Source organism: Cataglyphis hispanica, chromosome 6 (assembly GCF_021464435.1).
Source record: "Cataglyphis hispanica isolate Lineage 1 chromosome 6, ULB_Chis1_1.0, whole genome shotgun sequence".
In the NCBI taxonomy this organism is placed as follows: Eukaryota; Metazoa; Arthropoda; class Insecta; order Hymenoptera; family Formicidae; genus Cataglyphis; species Cataglyphis hispanica.
In genome coordinates, this window is record NC_065959.1 from 1,487,335 (window position 1) to 1,507,716 (window position 20,382).

The window sequence follows — 20,382 nt, forward strand, 5'->3', positions numbered from 1 at the left end:
CCCTCTTCTATATCCATGATCGAAAACGCCTGACAAGTTATTCATACTCACGTTTGTTTTGTCGCACGTGTCGTCTTTAAGTCACGTAGAACGAACGTGTCGTGCTTCTTCGCAAAATCTCTTGAAAAATTTATTTGGAAAAGTATGTTTACGGTAGCCTGGGGAGTAGCCTGCGCTCGATTCACTCTTGATAAATATTAACTCGATATCATATTTGCTTTAGCACAAAATCGCTCTTTTCTAATTATTGCTTTAAAGTAACTTTGCTTCTCTCTCTCTCTCTCTCTCTCTCTAATAAATTATAAAATAAAATATTTAGAAAATTTTTTCAACAAATTTTGTTTAATAGAAAAGAGACGAATAATATAGCATTTTAAAATTTTTATAATACATGACTAATGGTTTTTTATATATACACAATACATTTTAGGGAACTTTCTCTCTCTCTTTCTCTATAAAGAACATAAGTTATTTATAATATTTTAAATTATTAAATGCGATTTTCTTTTGACCAACAATAAAATTCATTATTATATTATTCCTTATAACTTCTCTGTATTCTTCCTTGCGCCCACAATAGATCACGAGATCACGAGAGCAGCAAAGTCGCAGCAGGGGACACAGTGTGTCACCCACTCACTTTCTCTGCCTTCGGCATATCTATTTGTGCATATGCCGCATTTCCCACTTGCCGAGTCGAGAGGCCATTGTTGTTCCTCGCGCGATATCAATTTTGCAAAGATAGAATTTGGCCGCGGAACGCGGCTCTGACATCTTAAATAGCGGAGCAAATATTTTTATCTCGCTCATTTTAGCAGAATTTATTAGTGCACGATAGTATTTGTTAGCGAAGAGTGTGAGTAGCGAGACGTTTATTATCTCTCTAACTACGTCCTCTTTACTGCGTTGTCGAGACGAAAATAGAAATCCAGCGGGCAAATCGTCTCTATTTTTCGCTACGTTCGAGAGAGATACACGTGCTTCGACGACGGTTTTAGAAAGATTGCTCCCGGCAACGCGTTCAAGAGTAATGCGATATCGTAAAGTCGCGCTTTAATCATTTTATCCTTAAATGACGCGAAGCGCTTCCTCTATCGCGGGAAAATAAACTGACTTTCGCGCGGCTCGTTTGGCCGATTTAACCGCTGGAAACTCTCGGCAGATGTGCTTGACCGGTAATTACTGATGAGTTGCGCTGTACTTAAAGTCATTTCGCCAGACGCACTCTAAACAGGGCCCCGTAGAAGGCGGTGAATTAATGTTGCCGCGGCAAATTGCATGGAAAAAAAAAGGCCAAAGGAAGGAAGACAGAAAGAAGTTTGTTTGTAATTGGTGTAATAACGATGCAATGACCGGCATAATTCATCGAATCTCGTTTGCAAAATTGCCGTCGACCTTTCCGTATTACTCGGTTTCGCAAACGAGCCTTTCCTTTTATTAGGACAAAATGTTTCAAAGATATGAGAAAATATCGGTTCAAGTACAGAGAAATAAATATTGTTGTGTTTACCGTTAGATTTACGAAGAATATCGAAATATCAAATCTCTATTCTCTCTCCCTCTTTTTTATTATAAAATACTACATTTACTTCGACAGCATTCGATAAGATGTATCGCTTATTGTTAGCTTATCAAGTACAAAAGCTAGTGCATCCCCAGATTGATCGCACATAACTGTTATTGTGCTCGCGGCTGCTATCGCGCCACTTCCTACGTTTTTACTTGCTATGAGATATTGCACAAGAAATAATTGTCAGGCTAACGCGTGCCCTACTTTCCTGCGGCAAAAGCGATTGACGAAATCTGCGCTATTTTCAATAAAAATAAGAATTTATTTCGTTTATTTTGTTTATTGAAATCGTTTATTGCAAAGTGAAAATTTTCGTTTGGCAACAATTTTGAAAATCGTAATATTAGAAAATTATTAAATATACTAACAGCTAATTATTTCTGCAAATAAAATACGTTAATATATATAAATATTATATATATATATATATATATATATATATATATATATATAAACGCTTTTATATAAAAATTATAAATATTATTATTATATAATTATTATTATAAAAATTATATTTCTCTCTCCTTATGATTTATTTAATTTTTCTTTAAATCAGACGCACTAGCAACATTTTGCGAGATGTGACGGGATGTTGATTGTCCGGTGAAATAAGCCGCAAACTTTTCGCACACGGAAAGATAATCCTGCGGTGAGATATTGCAATATCCGCGTCAGAGATATATGTCACTAGTGTGACGGAAATGTGCCGCAAACCTCTCGAGAAAAACCGCGAGCTCGTCGATTTCGCTCGTAAAACGTCCTGGTTTTCCTTCCGAGTTAAAGATTCGATGGTAAGAAGAATCCAGAAGTTACATCGCACCTGTCGCGACTGCCTAGCACGTGTCCCGAAAGAGAAATTCCATTCGCGAATCTTTTCGTCGATCATGTGAGATGGCGTCGAATCTTTTTACCGGCCGACCGAGTCTTTATTTTCGCGCCGATGACTCACGCCGGAGTTCGTTACACGCGAAATGTCGCGTTTTTTATTATGCAGCGAGACATCGCGAGTCGACAGGCCTTGCATCTCGCGCACTCAAATGAATCGATTCATGCCGGATCAGGGGCGTATCAGTCCAGCGGGACGAAACACAAAGAATCGCCATCAACTTTCCTCTTCTTTTTGGAATCAATTTTTTTTTTATAATGTCGAAACTCCGATAGATTCGTATCATATGTCATTGAAAAATTAAACTCGTATTTATAATTGATATTTATATCTCACTATTTGTATAAGTCGAGCAAAATTAAATAATTTCAAATTTGGAATGATACTTTTGTAATTTCATTCGCAATTACGCATCATTAATCTTTATCAAATCTCTCGGATATAAATTGATTATTTCGCTTGCGCATCATCAACGAATAATTCTAAGCAACAGCGTACACGACAATTAGCATTACGGTGCAATATCTCTCATGTCTCTCGCACGTTCATCCATTGTATGCAATGGGTATTCTCTACAATGAGACAACGTTTTTAGCACGAATAGAAAGCGATTAAACATTTATAAAAACAATTATTTAAAAAATTAAGAAAATAAATACAAAAAATAAAAAATTAAGTATTTCTACATACAAAAATAAAAGGTTTTATTCAAGTTACGGTTTAATTCAAATGTATTTTTCACATAATTTCCGCGGAATTTAAATATATATCTATGTCGATGTGTGCATCAATACTATTTCTGTTTGTTATTCTGTTATTTCTTTCAGAAATATATATTCATATTACTCTCATTATTATACAGGATATTTCAAAGTCATCAAAGCATCTCGACTTTATCATTTAGGAAAAAAAATCGGTCAAGAGGCCTGCAGTTAAGGGGAATATGCGGGACACCCAGTATACGATTACAGGCCCTTACGAGTCGCATTATTTCGGTCGCCGATTGTGGGAACGGATGCGCGAGGGCCCCTCGCTCGGTTCCGCGATGCGCGCTAGTGCATCTATAATTGTCGCGCGCGTGAAATTAATGCGGGCGTTTACGCGGCGAGGATGCGCCGAGCGCATCTTGCATCTCAGTATGGTTGCTAGAAATTCGACGGACCTTTTTGGGTCGACGGCCTTCTCTCGCGTCAGATCTTTGGGACAAAAGGAGCTCTGTGTTCGGGAATTCTTGCCCTCCCTCCCCTTTTCCTTCCCGCTTTACTCACATTCTCTCTCTCTCTCTCTCTCTCTCTCTCTCTCTCTCTCTCTCTCCGCATCACGTCGAACGCCGATGTCCCGAGTTCCTTGACGTTTCTCTGACGGGTCTTTCCTCGGAAAAACTCTCGCCGTAGAAAATGAAAGTGCATCCGCGCATGAATGCCCCCGGCGAATCTCTAAAGCGAGCTGCGAATAAAAATTTGTCTCTTGCTAATTAACGGAGGGAAGGAGGGATCTTCCAATTTGTCTCCAAGCGCAACACTCGTTAATCTCGACGCGACTTTTGTCCTCGAATATGATTGAAAGTCAACAAGAGTTGTCTGCTAGTCTTCTCACGTGACTGTTTGTAAACAGCTGTGTGTTATTCGCCTGTGTTGTTCGTGGGAATCATCAACCATCTACTTTCTTGGATAAAGTAAAATTTATCTCTATACAGTGCAAGAAAGAAAAGAGAACTGACTGAGATGAATCTGTTAAAAAAATCGGTGAACATTGAAATATGCAAGAAGATGATGAAGAAATAAATTTCTAAACTCAAACAGGGAGAGAGTAAGCTCAAAGGGAGCGAATATATTTAAATTTATCCCGCATATTCTGACGTTCGAAACAAAGTAAAGATAAACCTTTTTCCTCAACGACGCGACGCGATATAAAATCAAGCGGAAAGGGTTAACCGGATTCAGAAAGAGAGCCGGCTCTCGTAGCGGAATGTAGCGCGCGGGATTCCAGCTGGTTGGCTTTAGAAATAGCGACGCGGCGCGTTAAAGATTCCGAACGCGAACCGCAACGTTTCTCTCCGACCGGTCACGTTCGGGCGATGGAGCCGCTCTTAGCGCGGATCCTCGGAGGTAGGTAGGTAGGTAGGTAGGTAGGTAGATGCTTCTCCGGACGGACTCGCAAAAGAGAAAAGCACACGAGCGAACCTGCGCGTGCATATATACGATGGCATGGGCATCGGACACAGTCGCAAGGTAGCCGGCCAGACGAGAAGCGCACGTTTTCAGCACGCGCAGTAACCGTAAGCGAATTTCACCGCGAGGTAAAGGGTCGCCGGCAAGGTCGACATACAATGTTAGAAATGAGAGAGATAAAAAAGAATGTGTAAGAATATAGAAAAAAGATATATATGTCTATCTATATAAAAATTATTAAAAGGAAACTGTGGCATTTTTTTCAAGTGCCTCCTTATTCAAAGAGCAAAAAAATTATTGCACTTTTAGATATAAATAGATTCATTAAGTGTACAAGAAATAATGAAATAAAAATTAATTTTCCATCCAAAAATCTCTCGCGCACCGACTATTTTCTCGGAGTCCGCGAGAAGATCGGGACGATCGAAAGATTGAACGAGGAACCGGACTTTATTCGCGTCGAATCCCAATGACAATGCGGGTGCGAGACGACAGGGCAGGTCGTTATTTGCGGTTGCCGGACGACCGCATGTAAATCACGTCCATCGGACAGGAGAGATTCCGCGGCGTTCTGCGATCGCATCGTGAACTGTCGACGAGAGAAGCCGTACGAAAGTAACTGGGACGATTCGGTAAAGGTGACTCGCTTTCGACGAGGTCGCGACTGTAAGAGATCCCCAATCGATGTCAAGAGGTGGTGAATCGGACGCTAATTCAGGTCGAATTTCTTCGACATTGAGATCATCCTTCGCTCTTGGAAGAAACATGCACTTTTACATGCAATCCAGATTTGTCGATACATGCAAAATGTTTTTATTTGAAAATAGATTTAGTTGACATATGATATATATATATATATATATATATATATAAACTAATTTCGAATTAAGAAAAATATGCTCTAAAGCATCCATATTTCACGCACACAACGATCTAATAATCTACGTTCCGTCAGAACGAATTCCGGGATTTAAACGATTCGAAGATTCGTGAGCAAGTGTTAGCAAGAGACATTTAATTTCTCAGACAAGTTTTACGCTGAATGATTGAGAAAGAGAGAGAAAGAAACCGGGGAAGACATATTTTATTCAACGAGACGAGTTAATTAACGGATCTGAGGGACTGGAAGGACGAACGATGTTATGTAGCTCGACTGGTTGAACACGAAGTAATGCTTGGGTATGGTATCCAAGGCGTAGAAAATGATATGGAACAAAATGCTTATAAGCGTTCTTCCGATAACGAGAAAAAATTAACTATCGCATCGAGCCATTTGTTACGGAAATCGATTCATTGCGTATTTTGCGTGAGCATGGCATTCAATCATTCCGAGCTCAATCGCAATTACTTTACACCCGTTATTTCAAGCCTATCGTTAATTTTATTTCCCAGTGCACATGTAGGATATATCTTTAATATTTTCTTTTTATATAATACTAAATAGATATTAGAGAAAGAGAGAAAGAAATAATTAAAAATCAAGATAATTGTGTATATATATTTATATATATTTTTTATGCTGAGATTTTATAAACACGTCTTTTGTCAAAATATTCTTAAGCATGATGTTTTAAAATTTACTTTAAAGAATACCTTTTTTCGTGTTTAGTTTCGAGTCGATTCTTTTTCAATCAAAAAAAATTCACGATTGATCATTATATCTTTATAATTTCTCTATATACAAAAAAAAAAGGAAAATTAATATTATTTATTAGATATTATTACTATGTATACAAGAAACGTACATGAGAAAGAGAGATTCATCCTTCGGCCGTTTAATTCAAATAGAAACGTCTAATAAAATTCCCTTCGAAATGTGTTTTCGTGTACAAGTACTCTCAACACTGTTATAGCGTCATAAACAACTCTGTGCCGACACCGAAGGAGAGAAGGAGCGCTTCTTATACTAAGAGTTTCTACTTGTCGTATAGTATCTCACGCACTACGCCGTGGCTAGTTTTTCATTCGCACCACTATATTTACAAACAGTGCCATATTAATCACCTGACACGAAATCCGCTTCGACATTGTGTGTATATACGGATCTACATTTTGTTCCGTAGGTGAATCTCTCAGAAATCCTACCGTATAGCGATTAGCGAGATTTCGCTCTCTTCTCTTTCCGCGATAGAAATTTGACAAATTTTAATTATTGTTATTTTTCACTAATATTGTAACTGATTTTTCATTAATGTTGAGATTATCGAGAATAAACAGGTATCATTAATATTATGTATATTCCCTGCTTTGTACAGATAACGTATTATTTTAATAAAGTAAAGCTTATAATTCAGATTTAAAGTATTAATTTTGAATCCCCTATACTTTTCCATTTCATATTTGTTATATTTCTATTTTACAGAGTAATTATATATAAGAGAATCATATATCAAAGAATAATGTACACCGTATAGATGTTTTAAAGGGTAAGCAATGTCACAACGTCACATATAGCGATATATTATTGTCGTATAATCCAATAAAAATTAAAATTACTAAAAATCCTGCTCCTTATTGTCAAAATGCTCCATTCAAGATTACGGAGTACATTCTTCTATTCATCATATTCGAGCGATTTTCTCGAACGATTATTTGATCCTTCGATTGCTATCGATGCATATATACGCCCAGCAATTGCGTACTCAAAATATGTTATCAATATATGTTTATCCGATTGTTTTAATTAAATGATACAATCTCGTTTTACGCATTTAGAAAAGTCTGCGTTCAAAACAGTCGGCATTAAAAAAAGATTGTAATATAAAATTTTTGCACAAATTTCAAACTCGAAGTCGCAAGTGTCAGACCGGGCAAATGGAGGTCACCGAATACATAGGGCGTGACGAGTTCCCTTTCGAGGCCTATATCCAACGCGAATCTCACGCCCTTTCGCGCGAGCTGTTCCGAAAAGCCGGCACCCACACGCGCCGGTCCTCCGGTCCCTCGTCATCATCATATCGTTCGTCGGTCGATAGTATCCGTCTCGTCCTCGACGAGTGACATCCGCAAGGAGACTCGAAGGAGAGAATCTCTCGCGAATTCGCGGCGACGCAAAATCGTGAGGAGAGAAAGGAAGAAAGAGAGAGAGAGAGAGAGAGAGGGAAAGCCGGCGCGAGCGGTCGCTGGAAGGGCGGAGGGCTCGTTGTCGGCGGCGGCGGCGATGGCGTGGTACGAGGAGGAGATCGATGCCGACGTCTGGGGCCACGACGACACAGGAGGCCACGCTCTTGCGAACCTCCCTCGCGGAAGTATCGCGGCAACGTGTGCATGTCGCGCGTTTTTTTCAAAGCGAAAAGACGGAAGATAAATTCGTACAGGTGAAACAGGTGTACTCACTCTCTGTTGTTCGGAGTAGCCTATAGCCGCTTCTTCGTCGTCGTCCTCGTTATCGTCAACCTTGCCAAACCTTGCCCGGCTCACTCTCGCGGTTGTCGCCCTCCTCGCGTATCGACACCGAGATTGATGAGGGGATACACAAGATTAGACGATGATGAGAGGTGAAGCACAAAAGAAGGAGGAGGAGCAGTGTGCGAGGTGTTGTGATTACGCCGGATGACAACACCAGCGAGCCGCTCTCTCTCTCTCCTGCACGTATCCCGTACGACACTCCGCGCGACACTACGCCGAGACAAACGGGTAGATTACTACTTCGCCTGAGTGGGTAGAGGTAGAGGCCGCTGGAAGAGGGGGCGCATCGGGAGAACGTACCGAAAAAGGGGAAGCAGCCAAACCACCGTCTCTCTCTCTCTCTCTCTCTCTCTCTCTCTCTCTCTCTCTCTCTCTCTCTCTCTCTTCTCTCTCTTTCTTGCTCCGTTCGCGCGGGTGTCTCGAGCCTGACTGACAATCGGCTCCGGATCGGGCAGCCGCTCGACCGACCCCTTCGCTCCCTCTCTCTCTTTCTTCCTCTCCCTTTTTCTTTCCTTGTCTTACCGCTGCTATCTTTCTTTCTATTATGGGGCGATCTCGGCGACGTTATCCGTCTCTCTCTCTCTCTCTCTCTCTCTCTTCTCTTCTTTTCTCCGTTCCACCGATGTCCATCGCACATCTCGGGTGGTTTTCTTTCGCCTCGGACGTTTCTCGGCAGGAAGTCGGGAATTAGATCGACACCCCGTATGTGGCGGTGCGCACGCGAGACCATTGCGGTTTCTCATGGGGCCCCACGAATTATTCTAGCTGAGAGGCTGCGTGTATCAGCGCGCATTCTATTCGTCGTGTATGAATGATGCTGATAATGCGACTTTGAAACGATTGATACGAAGTTTACTGAATTAACGTATCAGAACGAGAGCGGGGAATTTATATTCAGAGACTAACGAAAGATTGTATGTTTTCTCGGGGCCCCAATGACGTCAGAGGAAAATTGTGCCGAAATTGTATCGCGTCGCAAACGTTTCATAACGCTCTTGTATTGATTTTGTTTTTAAGTATATGCAATCTCATGCCGCGCATGAAATATTTAATTGAATAAAGCAAGGGCGAATGTAGTTAGATTTGCGCACTTTGAAGATTTTGAAATAAACATTTAATAGCGGATTATGTGGGGGGATTAGTGGATTTAATTACACGTAATCCTGGATAAAGTTCATTACAGTTTCATGTCCATATCAAAACACACAATTAATACACGATATAAATTATTTTCTAAATTATATAAAGAAATATTAACGCTATGTGCACTCTTTAAAAATATCAGCAAAATTAATTAATTCAACTTTTTCACGCGATTAATATTTTCATATAATCTATTGTAAAGAAATTAATTCATATTTTTTGCATTATTTTTCTTCTATTATGTAATGTATTTATATTCATAATAAAAAATATCGAGACTCCCAAAATAACTGCCCAGACAATTTCTAAGGGATATCTACAAAACGTATGACATTAAGACGCCTATCTTATTGTTAGACTTTTTTGAATGTTACGCTATCCGAGAGACCATTTTTATCACGTAGATTGAATCTATTTCACCTAAATCGAAAGCGAAATCAAAGTAAAAAACTGGAGAGATCAAAATGGTTTAATCTAGGAACTGATTTTCTCGTCGATCTTCTCTTGCGGCATGTCTTCGATCATCACACTATCTGTCTGGACCAGTTTAACCCGATCGGACGGTTTGGATCTCATCAGGATGAACGGCAGCTCGGCCGTCAACTCGCCACCCAGAGCACCCAAGTATAGCTTGACCTTGACGGCGTAGGACACGATGATGCCGAAAGTATCGCGTACGTCCGGCGAAGTGAGCAGGGTGCTGGACGCGAGTTCGGCCTCCTCCCGTTTTATCACGCCGTCCAGGGCGATACCGCGACGGTCCTTGTTGTTTCCCAGATCGGGCTTCAGGTAGAATACCTTTTGTAGGGTCGAGCCGGGATTGATCGGGCAGCCATCCTGCGTCTCCACCGAGTCTATCACCGCCCTGAACTGACCGTTCTGAAAGATGACCACGTCGATGCCTTGCTGCACCAACGTCTTAATCTTCTTCACCACCTTATTACTATTGTTGCGCACGCATATGCTGATGGTGATCGGCTCGCCGTGATGGTACAGCTGCTTGTCCAGGGTAACTTCGAGTTCCAGTTCGCCCGGACTCATCATAAAGTCCTTGCGCACCACGGTGCAGGGTTGACGACCTTCCTTCGTCGGCGTGTACTGGATCTTGCGGATGCCCATCATGACGGTGCTGCGCTTATGGGTCAGGTCGGTCTCCGTTTCGCCGCAATACACCTTCACATAGTAACTGACGCCGCAAGGCTCACCGGCTTCGTCGGGTCCAGGCTGAAGAGTCACGCTGGACGGTGCAGATTTCGGAAACTTGAAGTTGAACGGTATCGCGTTCGGGCCCAGTTTCTTCAGCAACCTGTATATTCCCGAGATATATTTCAATTTTTTATAATTCGTCAGTTTACTTCATAGAGATTTTACTTTGCAAAAAGAACATACAATAGGCTGATTGTGAATTTTAATAATCATCTCAAAGAATAATTTTTTAGATATTATTAAATGTTGATGAATTTTGATTTTTAACATATGCAATTGATTGTGTAACAAGATTCATCAAAGTTTAACTTATATTCTAGTCTCAGAATAAGAATAAAATCTTGACCTGTCTTGTAACTTGGTAAGATTGCACTCGGACTTTTTAACTTGCGGGAAGATTTGCTCCGACGTCAGATAAAGAGTCTTCTGAAAGTTGAGGCCCATCACCTCGTCCTCCTCGCGACCGTACCGGAAGCTGCATACCAGCTGACACCACACCTTTCTACCGCTGTCTACGTAATCCTGATCGACCAAGACTACCCCGTCGATCGGCTCGATGTCTGACAGATAATCGATAAAATCGCGTTTGCCCAGATAGACAGTGAGCTTGCCGTTGGGCGAACATTTTTTGTAGACCTTGAAATTTGCTACCATGGTTGAAAAATACTTTTTTTTTTCTTTATCTTGTTCACACCGTCTGGATCGTCGAGCCTTAAATCGAGGACTTATATACCGGGTGGTTACGATGACACGTGATCGACTTCTAAGGTTTCCTAAGACGTTTAGTGACGCGGATGAAGCGTTTAGGTCGCCTTTATGTGAACTTTCTGCGTTTTTAAGATACTCACGTGGTGTGGATTATTTATGACGCGAATGTACATCATTCACTATTTTTTCTCACGAATAATTTAATTTTGAATATTATTGCGTTGCGAGAGAACAGACTGGTCTTATTAGAATATGTGTTGTATGTCATCTTTATATAATATATTTTATAAGCGTAGCTTGTGCTTTCGATTTATTCGGTTGATTTTCTAGCTTCTTGAACTTCATTTTGATGTTAATAATTTCTTTTAAGAAAGCATTCTTCAAAACATATAGTTATCAAAACTTTATTTAAGAATTGCATTCTTTGCTTGCAAAATAGCGTTTTCTTATTTAATTAAAAAATAAAAAATATTATTTATAAAATTATACGTAAAAAAATAAATGTACATGCAGAATAAAATATTAAAAATATCTAAATTAAGAAAATAATGTAAAAAATATTTATAGAAAAATCAGAGCAAAAGCTATTCACAAAATGAAATCAGATCAAAAAATATTGTCAAAAATTAATTGATTAAAAAAAGTATAAATCTTATTTATATTAATTTATATTCGATCGAAAAATATACGTATATACATACATATATATAGAAGTAAAATAGAAGTAAGATAGAAGTAAGATATATAGAAATAAAAATAGTAAACTCTTGAAATCTACGTTATCTCAGTTTGATAATAGAGAAAACTGATAATTCAGTGCTCGATAATTTAACGTATGATTTTAGCGATACGGTTTCATAACATATGATTTGTAATTGTATTGCCGAAACTGTATGCGCACATACAAATTGTTCTCAATTCTTCTAGAAATTTTCGGGTACAGTGAATATTTTGCAAAAACATATACGAAAAACAGTGCACGAAAATGTCAAAAAATTCAGATATTAATGATGAGACGGTAAGTTTGTTATCAACTATTCGACATATGCGAAATATTGTTTGATTCTTGATAAATATCTTTTGTATAGTAAATTTATTATTCCCATTATTTTAATTGACACATATCTATGAATATGATTTATAATACTTCAATGATAAAATGCTTTCTTTTAAAAAAATTTAATAAATAGATTAAATAAAAGGACCATAAATAGCAGAAATTATTTATTTTATACATTGCAGATGACATCGATAGTCTTAGCTGCTCCACCCCCAGATTCTCCAAAAAAACCTGTAAAGTCCACCGCAGTGGTAAAATATTCTGCAGTTCAAACACCAGCGACATATGCACAATTACAATGTAATACGGATCTGAATCTTCCACCCAGCAACTGGCTTAGCAGTTCAGCAGAGAGTTATGGTCTACAGAATGTTTGGTCTCAGAGTACAGGATTTTCCAGTTTCCGCATGGCACACATGTTTCCTGATTGTGTTGGTGAAGTGGATGTAGTATCGGATGCAGAAAATATAAAGAAATTACTTAAACTTCCTTATAATCGTGGTATGATTTCAATGATGGTACATCGTATTGAAAACACATTGTTATTGGATGACTTTGATATACACAAGTACTTGCTGAGACAAGCTGAAAATGACTGGGAATGGTTGAAGAAATTCTTCTATGAACATATTTTTCAAAATCTTGGCGATAAGGAAAAACGTTTTTTCCAAAAGGCATATAGCAGAAATAGTTTACAGCAGAGGAATTTGGTATCTAAATTTCTCTATCATTCTATAGTATTTGCGGATAGTAACAAACAGAATGAGAAACCTCAATTACCTGTGGAAACGTTAGAACCGTTTTTGCCTGAACCAACGCAAGAGGAAAAAGTACCTGATCCAAATTATAATCATAATTTCGCAAGAAATGTTGTGTGGACGTTCGAGAACATACAGATGCTTATTGGAACAGACATGCCGATATTCGGCGGTCAGACGCATCCATGTATAAGTCTACGATTAAGAGATATGTCGAAACCAATCAATGTTTTAACAGGAATAGACTACTGGTTAGATAATTTAATGTGCAATGTTCCAGAAGTAGTAATGTGTTATCATTTAGATGGTATTGTACAGAAATATGAATTGATAAAGACAGAGGATCTTCCAAATTTGGATGATTCCAAATTTAGTGCTAAACTAATTAGAGATGTTGCTCAAAACATTCTCAGTTTCCTAAAAAATAATGCAACAAAGGCTGGTCATACTTACTGGTTATTTAAGGGTAAATATTAAGCTTAATGTATAAATTTATAATTTTTACATTGACTTTTAAATCTTCTATTCACATATAATAATTTTTCATTAGGTGAGGACGACGATGTTGTGAAGCTATATGATTTGACATCATTGTGCAGTGACGTTTCAGAAGAGAAAGGACAAAATCCTTTTACCGTACCCGTCGCAATGTTGTTATACAGAGTAGCTCGCAACATGAAGTACTCCTCAGATTACCATCGCCATCAAGGGACAATTAGAATGCTGTTGAAAAATTGTATTCAATTATTAGCCAAGGAGAAATATCCGCAGATCGTCACATCCGCCCATTTTATGCTTTCGGATTTGTATATACCATCGGACACAGATCCAGCCAGTCCAGGTCTGTCAGATCAAAGCGACGAGGAAGACGCTCAAAGTGAATGTAGCATGAATTACGAAAAAGAGAAAGTAGAAGAAGAAAAAATTTGCGCGGCAATCAAGTCTTTAACTCTAGCCAATAGTAAGTAAATCTTTGCTCTAGGTATTTTATTCTCTTAAAATGTTTGTATAAATTACAATAGATTGTTTTTGCAGTGAAGGAACAAACAGAACGCGAACAACCAAAGTACAAAGCACCACCGATTTCGGGTATGATTGAAGAAAGATGTTTATTCGGATTAGAACACGTAACTCATGGACTCGAGTGTCTCCGATATTTTCCGATCGAGGACAACGCTGACGAAGAACAAAGGAAAGCGGAAGAACACGAGAAGGAAAAACGGAAATATGAAGAGATGCATCCGAATGTAGCGAAACCTTTTCAAGCGATTCCTATGCCTTACGCTCCATTAAATAAACAAGATACGAATGTCACGTCGGAAAAAAATTTGGAAAATTATAGTCCCACGCATAAAAAGAAAAATAAGCAAAAGAAGAAGAAAAATGAAAAAAATGTTACGAAAGAGATAGCGAGTGAAAATGCTTTATTATGTAAACCTAAAGCAGAAACATTGCCCACATGGCAAGCGCCGAAGAAGAGCGATAATATTTGCTGGAGCGCTCATTTGAAAACTCTGTTATATGAGAAAGCATCATTGATATTTGCAGTACTCGCTGAAAAAGAATATGTAAATAAAAATTACGGCGCCTCTCTGAGATACATGTTGGAAGTATTGTATTGCCAGAAAATATTGGAAATCTTCTGTGGCGTAAGAAATGACAAATCAATTAGTTATTTATTAGGTCGGGCGGGAGACTGTTGCTTCATGATAGTGCAAGATTGGGGTAATGTGGAAAAGCATAGGAAAGATTATGATACGAAAAATGAAATGGAAGAGAAAATAGTCGAAGAAGTATATAGTATGGAAGATCTAGATATGAGTAAATATCAATAAACGACAGTATTATGAATAATTATAATGAAACCAATATGAATTATTGTTATTAAACATATTTTATTACAGATGGTGCTGAATTACTGCCTAAGAAACTTGAAAATTTAGAATCTATTTTACTTTCTTCGTATAAATGTTATGATAAAGCGCTGTCATTAGAACTGTTGGATATGGACAGAAAAAATTTGTTGAGACGATTAGGAAATATTCATAATGAGTTAGGTGTTTTTTATATGAATCAGGCAGGATGTGAGTATAATTTTTGCTTATAATTTGAATAAAAAATAACAAATACATGTTCATTAATTGAAAATATATAAATTCTTTATAGCTCGATACCAGCAAGAAACTCAAATGGACGAGTCATCGAATGTGGATGTAACCGAGCTTTTAACGCGTTCATTAACGCATTTAGAATCCGGCATTGCAGCCTTTCACGATGTCCATGACGAAGCGAATCTGGCACTTTTGCATTCAAACACGGGACGACTCATGCGACTTTGCGCGACCCTATGCGGCAAACAGAATTCGCAAGAGCGACATTTTTATAACAAAGCACTCGCGAGTTATCAGAAGGCCCTGCAAGTTTTGGGCAATAGGAAAACGAATTCGACAATATGGGATAATGTAATGTGGGATTTATCGACAACGTTGTTTACGATGGCCTCGCTATTGCAAGATTATCCTACAGCCGGATATAAAGTGCAGTAACATTATTTTCCGTCGGAAAAACTAAATAATGAGTTAATAGATAGATGAATTAATAAATTATTCCTGTTGCAGAATGAGGAATTGGAGAGGGAAGTGGTCGATACCCTTCAGAAGGCGCTCAAACATTGTGATGTGGATACTCCCGGACCGCGACAACCAGTTTATCAATTTCGCGCTGCAACCATTCAACATCGATTAGCTTCGTTTTATCATCATGTGTATAGAGAATTCGAATCGGACGTGGATAGTACAAAGAAAAGAACTAGCTTACAGTTATCTAAATTATATTACGATAAAGCGGCCAAATTATTACTTTCATTGGAACAAAGTACGGAATATTTGACAGTACAAATGGAAAGAGTCGCTCTGGCGGAACATCAAGCACGTAGTATGTTCTCTTCTCTGAAAGTTATTATTTTTCCCGTCATTTAATTTTTGACACAAAAGGATTTTACAACAGGTTTGATTGTTCCAGACAGCACAACTTTCAATAGCAAGCTAAAAGCATACCAAAACGGCTTGGCTTTAATTCTACAATGTATACCTATCATGGAATTATTATACGAACGAAGTAACGCGGCAAGACAAAAGATGAAGGAAACGATCGATAATAAAGTAGAGGATAATAGCGCCGAACGCCGGGAAGTAACCCAAGAACAAAAGTCAGTGAATGAAAATCCATTGGACGAGAATCAAGTAGAAGAGAATCTCGTTGTTCTACTAGAACAGAGATTACAATTCCTCCTACGATCATTAACCAAGCTATTTCTCAGTAAAAGTCCCGTACATAATAAAAAAGAGTACGCTATTCTTAAATTCATCATACATATTTAATTCATCATATTTCTCAAAAATTAAATAAAGATTATTAAGTTTCGATATATTATATATTAAAGCATATATTTTAACATCTTTTTTGGATTAAATTTCAGACACGAGACACTTGGAAATCTATACAAACAATGTTATATACGAACATTGCGACCAGATACGATGTCTGGATTTACTTTCATAAAACATATGACAGAGCTTCTACGAGAACTCGACGGTATGCTAAAACATATAGATTCTTAATGTAAATAAAGATTATGTATAGTTGACGGCTGTAAAAGAATGTAATTAAACGTAAGATGTACACCAGCGTATTCTATGTATTTTTTTAAATTACGCGGCGTATGCATATAAAAGATATTGTTTATTATATTATACATATACGTTGATAATATAATAATAAACATCTTTTTTATTTCACTAATACGTGGGTTTCAAGGAATATTTTTACTTTAATATATGTATATAAAATGTATATTTTTAAATTAAAAAGAAGAATAAAGAAATTATTTCTCAATATATATATCATATTGTTTTATACCTTAAAGATATATACCCATAATTATATTCGGAGACAACTAAATTGTCAATGAGATATTAAATTCTCTCTCAATAGTCCTGTCGCCCTTATCAAGTCTAATTAGTACCCTGTTTTTGGTGAGGGTCTTATCTGGCGACAGGGTGAATGTCGGCGTGACACTTTAATTAAAATAGAAGCAAGATCGGAGGGCAAACTTGTGAAGTCTAAATCCATCGCCAAGATCGAGATTTCGTATATGTGTTCTTCCTGTCTCCGGTTTTCGGAGAGACGGATGGTATGGCACAAGACTTTGGATGAGTCTTCCTACATGGCGCGCAGCTTGTATATAAGTTTCTGATATACACAAGAACGCGTGGGTGTGCTCGGTTCGGTCGAGCGAAAATTCGATAAAAAACTCATTTATTAGAGAATCTGAGATGAGAACCGAGAGTTGTTGCACGGCCGAGAACCCGATCGAAGTTCAAGATTAAAGGGAGCGAGCCCTACGGCAAATCACTCACTGTACGCTTGATTGTGCGTATATCAAAAACGTTGACGACAACTTCCTAGAAGATGTGATCATTTTTGTTAAAGATTGAATATCCAAAATTGAGAAATCTCTTTAAAAAAGGCATCACTGAATATCACAGAAAATTCGTACTTGTATGTTTTATATATTTACATATACTTGCGTACACTTCTTTGTCTAATTTACCTGAATTTAAAATTTGTGCGGAATAATGGAATCGAGTATGACGTGTAAGATATAAGAAAATGTAATATTAAACATGTAATGAGAAAATGAAAGAAAACAGAATAGGCTACACAATCCAGCTTCCGTTCAGTTCTAAAATTTACCCTGCAAGCAAAGTTCCCTTTGACGTGATCATAATAAGCTTCATTGTTCTGATATCGACAAGCATGCAAAATTTAACGAAGGATTTTCAAATTAGGACTTACATCATAATACATATATTCATAAACATTCTTCTCTTCCACGCTTGTATCAATTGTCTATCTATAATTATATATACGTAATTAATTTTGTTAATCTGTAGAGTGCTCTTACATATGTATGTAAGAAACATATTAACACGAATATCAATTTTACTAGAGCAATACATCCTTTCACATTTTCACTCTATCAAAATTTTTGATACAATCAATTATTTAATTTAATTAATATAATAAAATTTTATAATCTTACTATAACAAAAGGAAAAAACTTACAATTTTACTATTTTTTTTTTTTCTTCTTATTGAGATTCTATCGGTCTAAATAGAGATTTCTGTCAGAGGATATCTTTATATTCGACGATGCGCGCGTGCATATCCGAGTAATACATACCGCGAACTGTTACGAGCGATAGGCAAGGGCAATCGCGGTGACGCGACGCTTTGCTCGATTAATTTTAACGAAGGTAGGAACCGATCCATCGCGCGCCGACGGCGACGGTGTCGGAACCGATCGAAGATCGATGAACTACGAGCGGTCGCGTCCGTTCGGGGTCCACCGAGAGATATAACAATTCCAGCTGTCAGTCGCATCCCTCACGCTCGAATGGATTCGACTTCCCTACCCCGGAAAAGAGGAATCGGACACCAGCGGAGAGCGTATGTCAAAGACAAAACAAAAGGAGCAAGCGGAAAAGGGTCGGCCAATTTGCTGTCTCCTTCCTGCTTTCATTTCCCGCCCGATTCTAGTTATGTATCCCGCGGACATTCGTAAAGTTTGACCTTCCATACTGACGGACGCTCGCTAGGGACAGTTTTAGAGAGGATGATCCTTTAGAATCCCGATCGTTGAAAAATACGCAAATCGTTCGACAAATTTATAATTCTCTCTATTCGTTTTTTCAAGTTTATGATTATCGTGCTTCTTTTCGCAAGGAAAGTGTAAAATAATTTAAAAATCAAATGTCCGCTTTTTCACTGTAAATAGTAATCAAATAACAATAAGAATATTTATTAGAAGATAAGGAAAAAATAATCAGATTATTTTAGGACAAAAGAAAAAATGCACTTTCTTGGGATTTTAATTATTAATTTTGATGTTACAAGTGTTTTGAAAATTCATCGCTGATTCATCTCTCACACAAGCTATCTCTTTCAAAATATATTATCAATATCGTGACATTGTGATGTAGCGGTTAAATATTGCCAAGCCCAAAGACTCGATCCACCTAAATCCGCCACTTTTAATGAAACGTACTTGACGTACGGGGGTGACAGGTATAGTGGAAATAGTGGAAAGAGTTCGGATATCGCGATTTATTAAAAGATATCCTTGGCAAGTGAAACGATCGACATATCCGACCGATATGTCATCATTGGCTTTGCACAGCGAACGTTTACGATAACTTTTTTCGTATCATTCTCCTTCGCAATAAAGATTTCTGCCGATGCAATTTAGCGGAGAAAGACTCGCCGAGGCAAGTAGATTCTATATCTTCACGAAAAGTCATTTTTATCAATAATTGTTTCGCGCATTATTTTCGATCTTTATCTCGAAATCTTATTTGCGGCAAAGCTCCTGTTCAATTTACGGATGAAATCGTGAGCTTTCTTTTGAAGGAATAGCTTTTTTTTCTTAAGAACACATCAACGGTTTCTCCACGAGGTGGATCGTGTTGCCGTAGTTAGTCCGAGGACGACGGATCCTCCCCATTTGTCCTCGATGTCGCGTTCGTTATTTGTTCTATCTCCTTGGCGGAGGGAGCTTCCTTTTCGCCTCGCACGAAGCCATCGCCCGCAGCCGCCGCCGCCGCAAATATTAATCCGCGAAGAAATTCGCCGCGAAGTGCCGATCCTTTCTCTCGCTCTTCTCTTTTTTCATCCCCTTTATTCCTTCGCTTCTCGTGAGCGTTTATTCTCCTACCTTCTCTCTGGATTGAACGCACGCAATTTATGGTCCTGGTACCTTATCTTCTGCACGCTTTCGCTTAAAACGGTAAACACAGTGGCGTAAATAAATGAGGGTGCACCTAGGGCATTCAGCATTTAATCCTTTATCTGGCCTGTTTTTTAAACTCCATAAGGATATTACACTTTATAAATTCTCTGATCCTTCTTTTATCACACATATTTAATATATGTTTTTTAATCAAAAATATTAAATCGTATATATAACATCTATTAAAATTTTAATATAAATATTGGAAACAAATCACAATAGTAATTTTTTCAGGTGAGAAAAACATGCCTTAGCTGAAACTCTTATAATTATTATTTAGATATTATATTTTAATTGCAAATATAATTCAACAAAAATTTCATAGATATTCCTGCATGACGTCATCGATTAACAAAACTCTCGAGTCCACCTAATTGAATTCTACGATACTCTCGATGACGCTGAATGACGCACTGGGAAAAATAGTCTGGCAGAGTTGAAAGGCTTCGCCGACGAGTGGAATCGCATAGGAATTTTGCGAGACGCTCACCGTATTCACGTCTCGTCCTTATCCGACGCGACTCTTATCTGCTCATATCAATTAGATTTCTCGGCGGCGGTCTCCCTCTGTTCGTCGTCCGCCACATTCCACGAGCCCTTTCATCGCCGTCTTTTTTCCGCC

The 20,382-nt window shown here is 38.1% G+C and overlaps 3 protein-coding genes across 3 annotated transcripts in view; 1 reads left to right on the forward strand and 2 right to left on the reverse strand.

Annotated features, from left to right (window-relative positions):
• LOC126850488 (microtubule-associated protein futsch) overlaps positions 1-8,454 on the reverse strand; it is a 63,490-nt gene extending 55,036 nt beyond the window's left edge. Inside the window, exons 1-2 of the mRNA XM_050593555.1 lie at positions 8,336-8,454; positions 7,964-8,245 (exon numbers count right to left, since the gene is read on the reverse strand). The gene's annotated coding sequence lies outside the window, so the exon portion shown is untranslated. The remainder of the gene's footprint in view (positions 1-7,963; positions 8,246-8,335) is intronic.
• A 672-nt stretch (positions 8,455-9,126) lies between these two features.
• LOC126850523 (phosrestin-2) lies at positions 9,127-11,077 on the reverse strand. The gene is made up of 2 exons (XM_050593644.1): positions 10,731-11,077; positions 9,127-10,484 (listed from the first exon to the last, which is right to left on the reverse strand). Exons 1-2 carry the CDS (start codon positions 11,036-11,038, stop codon positions 9,653-9,655), a joined length of 1,140 nt encoding a protein of 379 aa, XP_050449601.1. The 5' UTR covers positions 11,039-11,077; the 3' UTR covers positions 9,127-9,652.
• Positions 11,078-11,978: 901 nt separating this feature from the next.
• Positions 11,979-16,804, forward strand: LOC126850492 (erythroid differentiation-related factor 1). Its single transcript, XM_050593568.1, has 9 exons — positions 11,979-12,110; positions 12,335-13,376; positions 13,461-13,871; positions 13,946-14,731; positions 14,815-14,994; positions 15,077-15,447; positions 15,529-15,844; positions 15,932-16,256; positions 16,389-16,804. The coding sequence occupies exons 1-9, from the start codon at positions 12,078-12,080 to the stop codon at positions 16,528-16,530; spliced, it is 3,606 nt and encodes a 1,201-aa protein (XP_050449525.1). The 5' UTR covers positions 11,979-12,077; the 3' UTR covers positions 16,531-16,804.
• Positions 16,805-20,382: the final 3,578 nt, after the last annotated feature.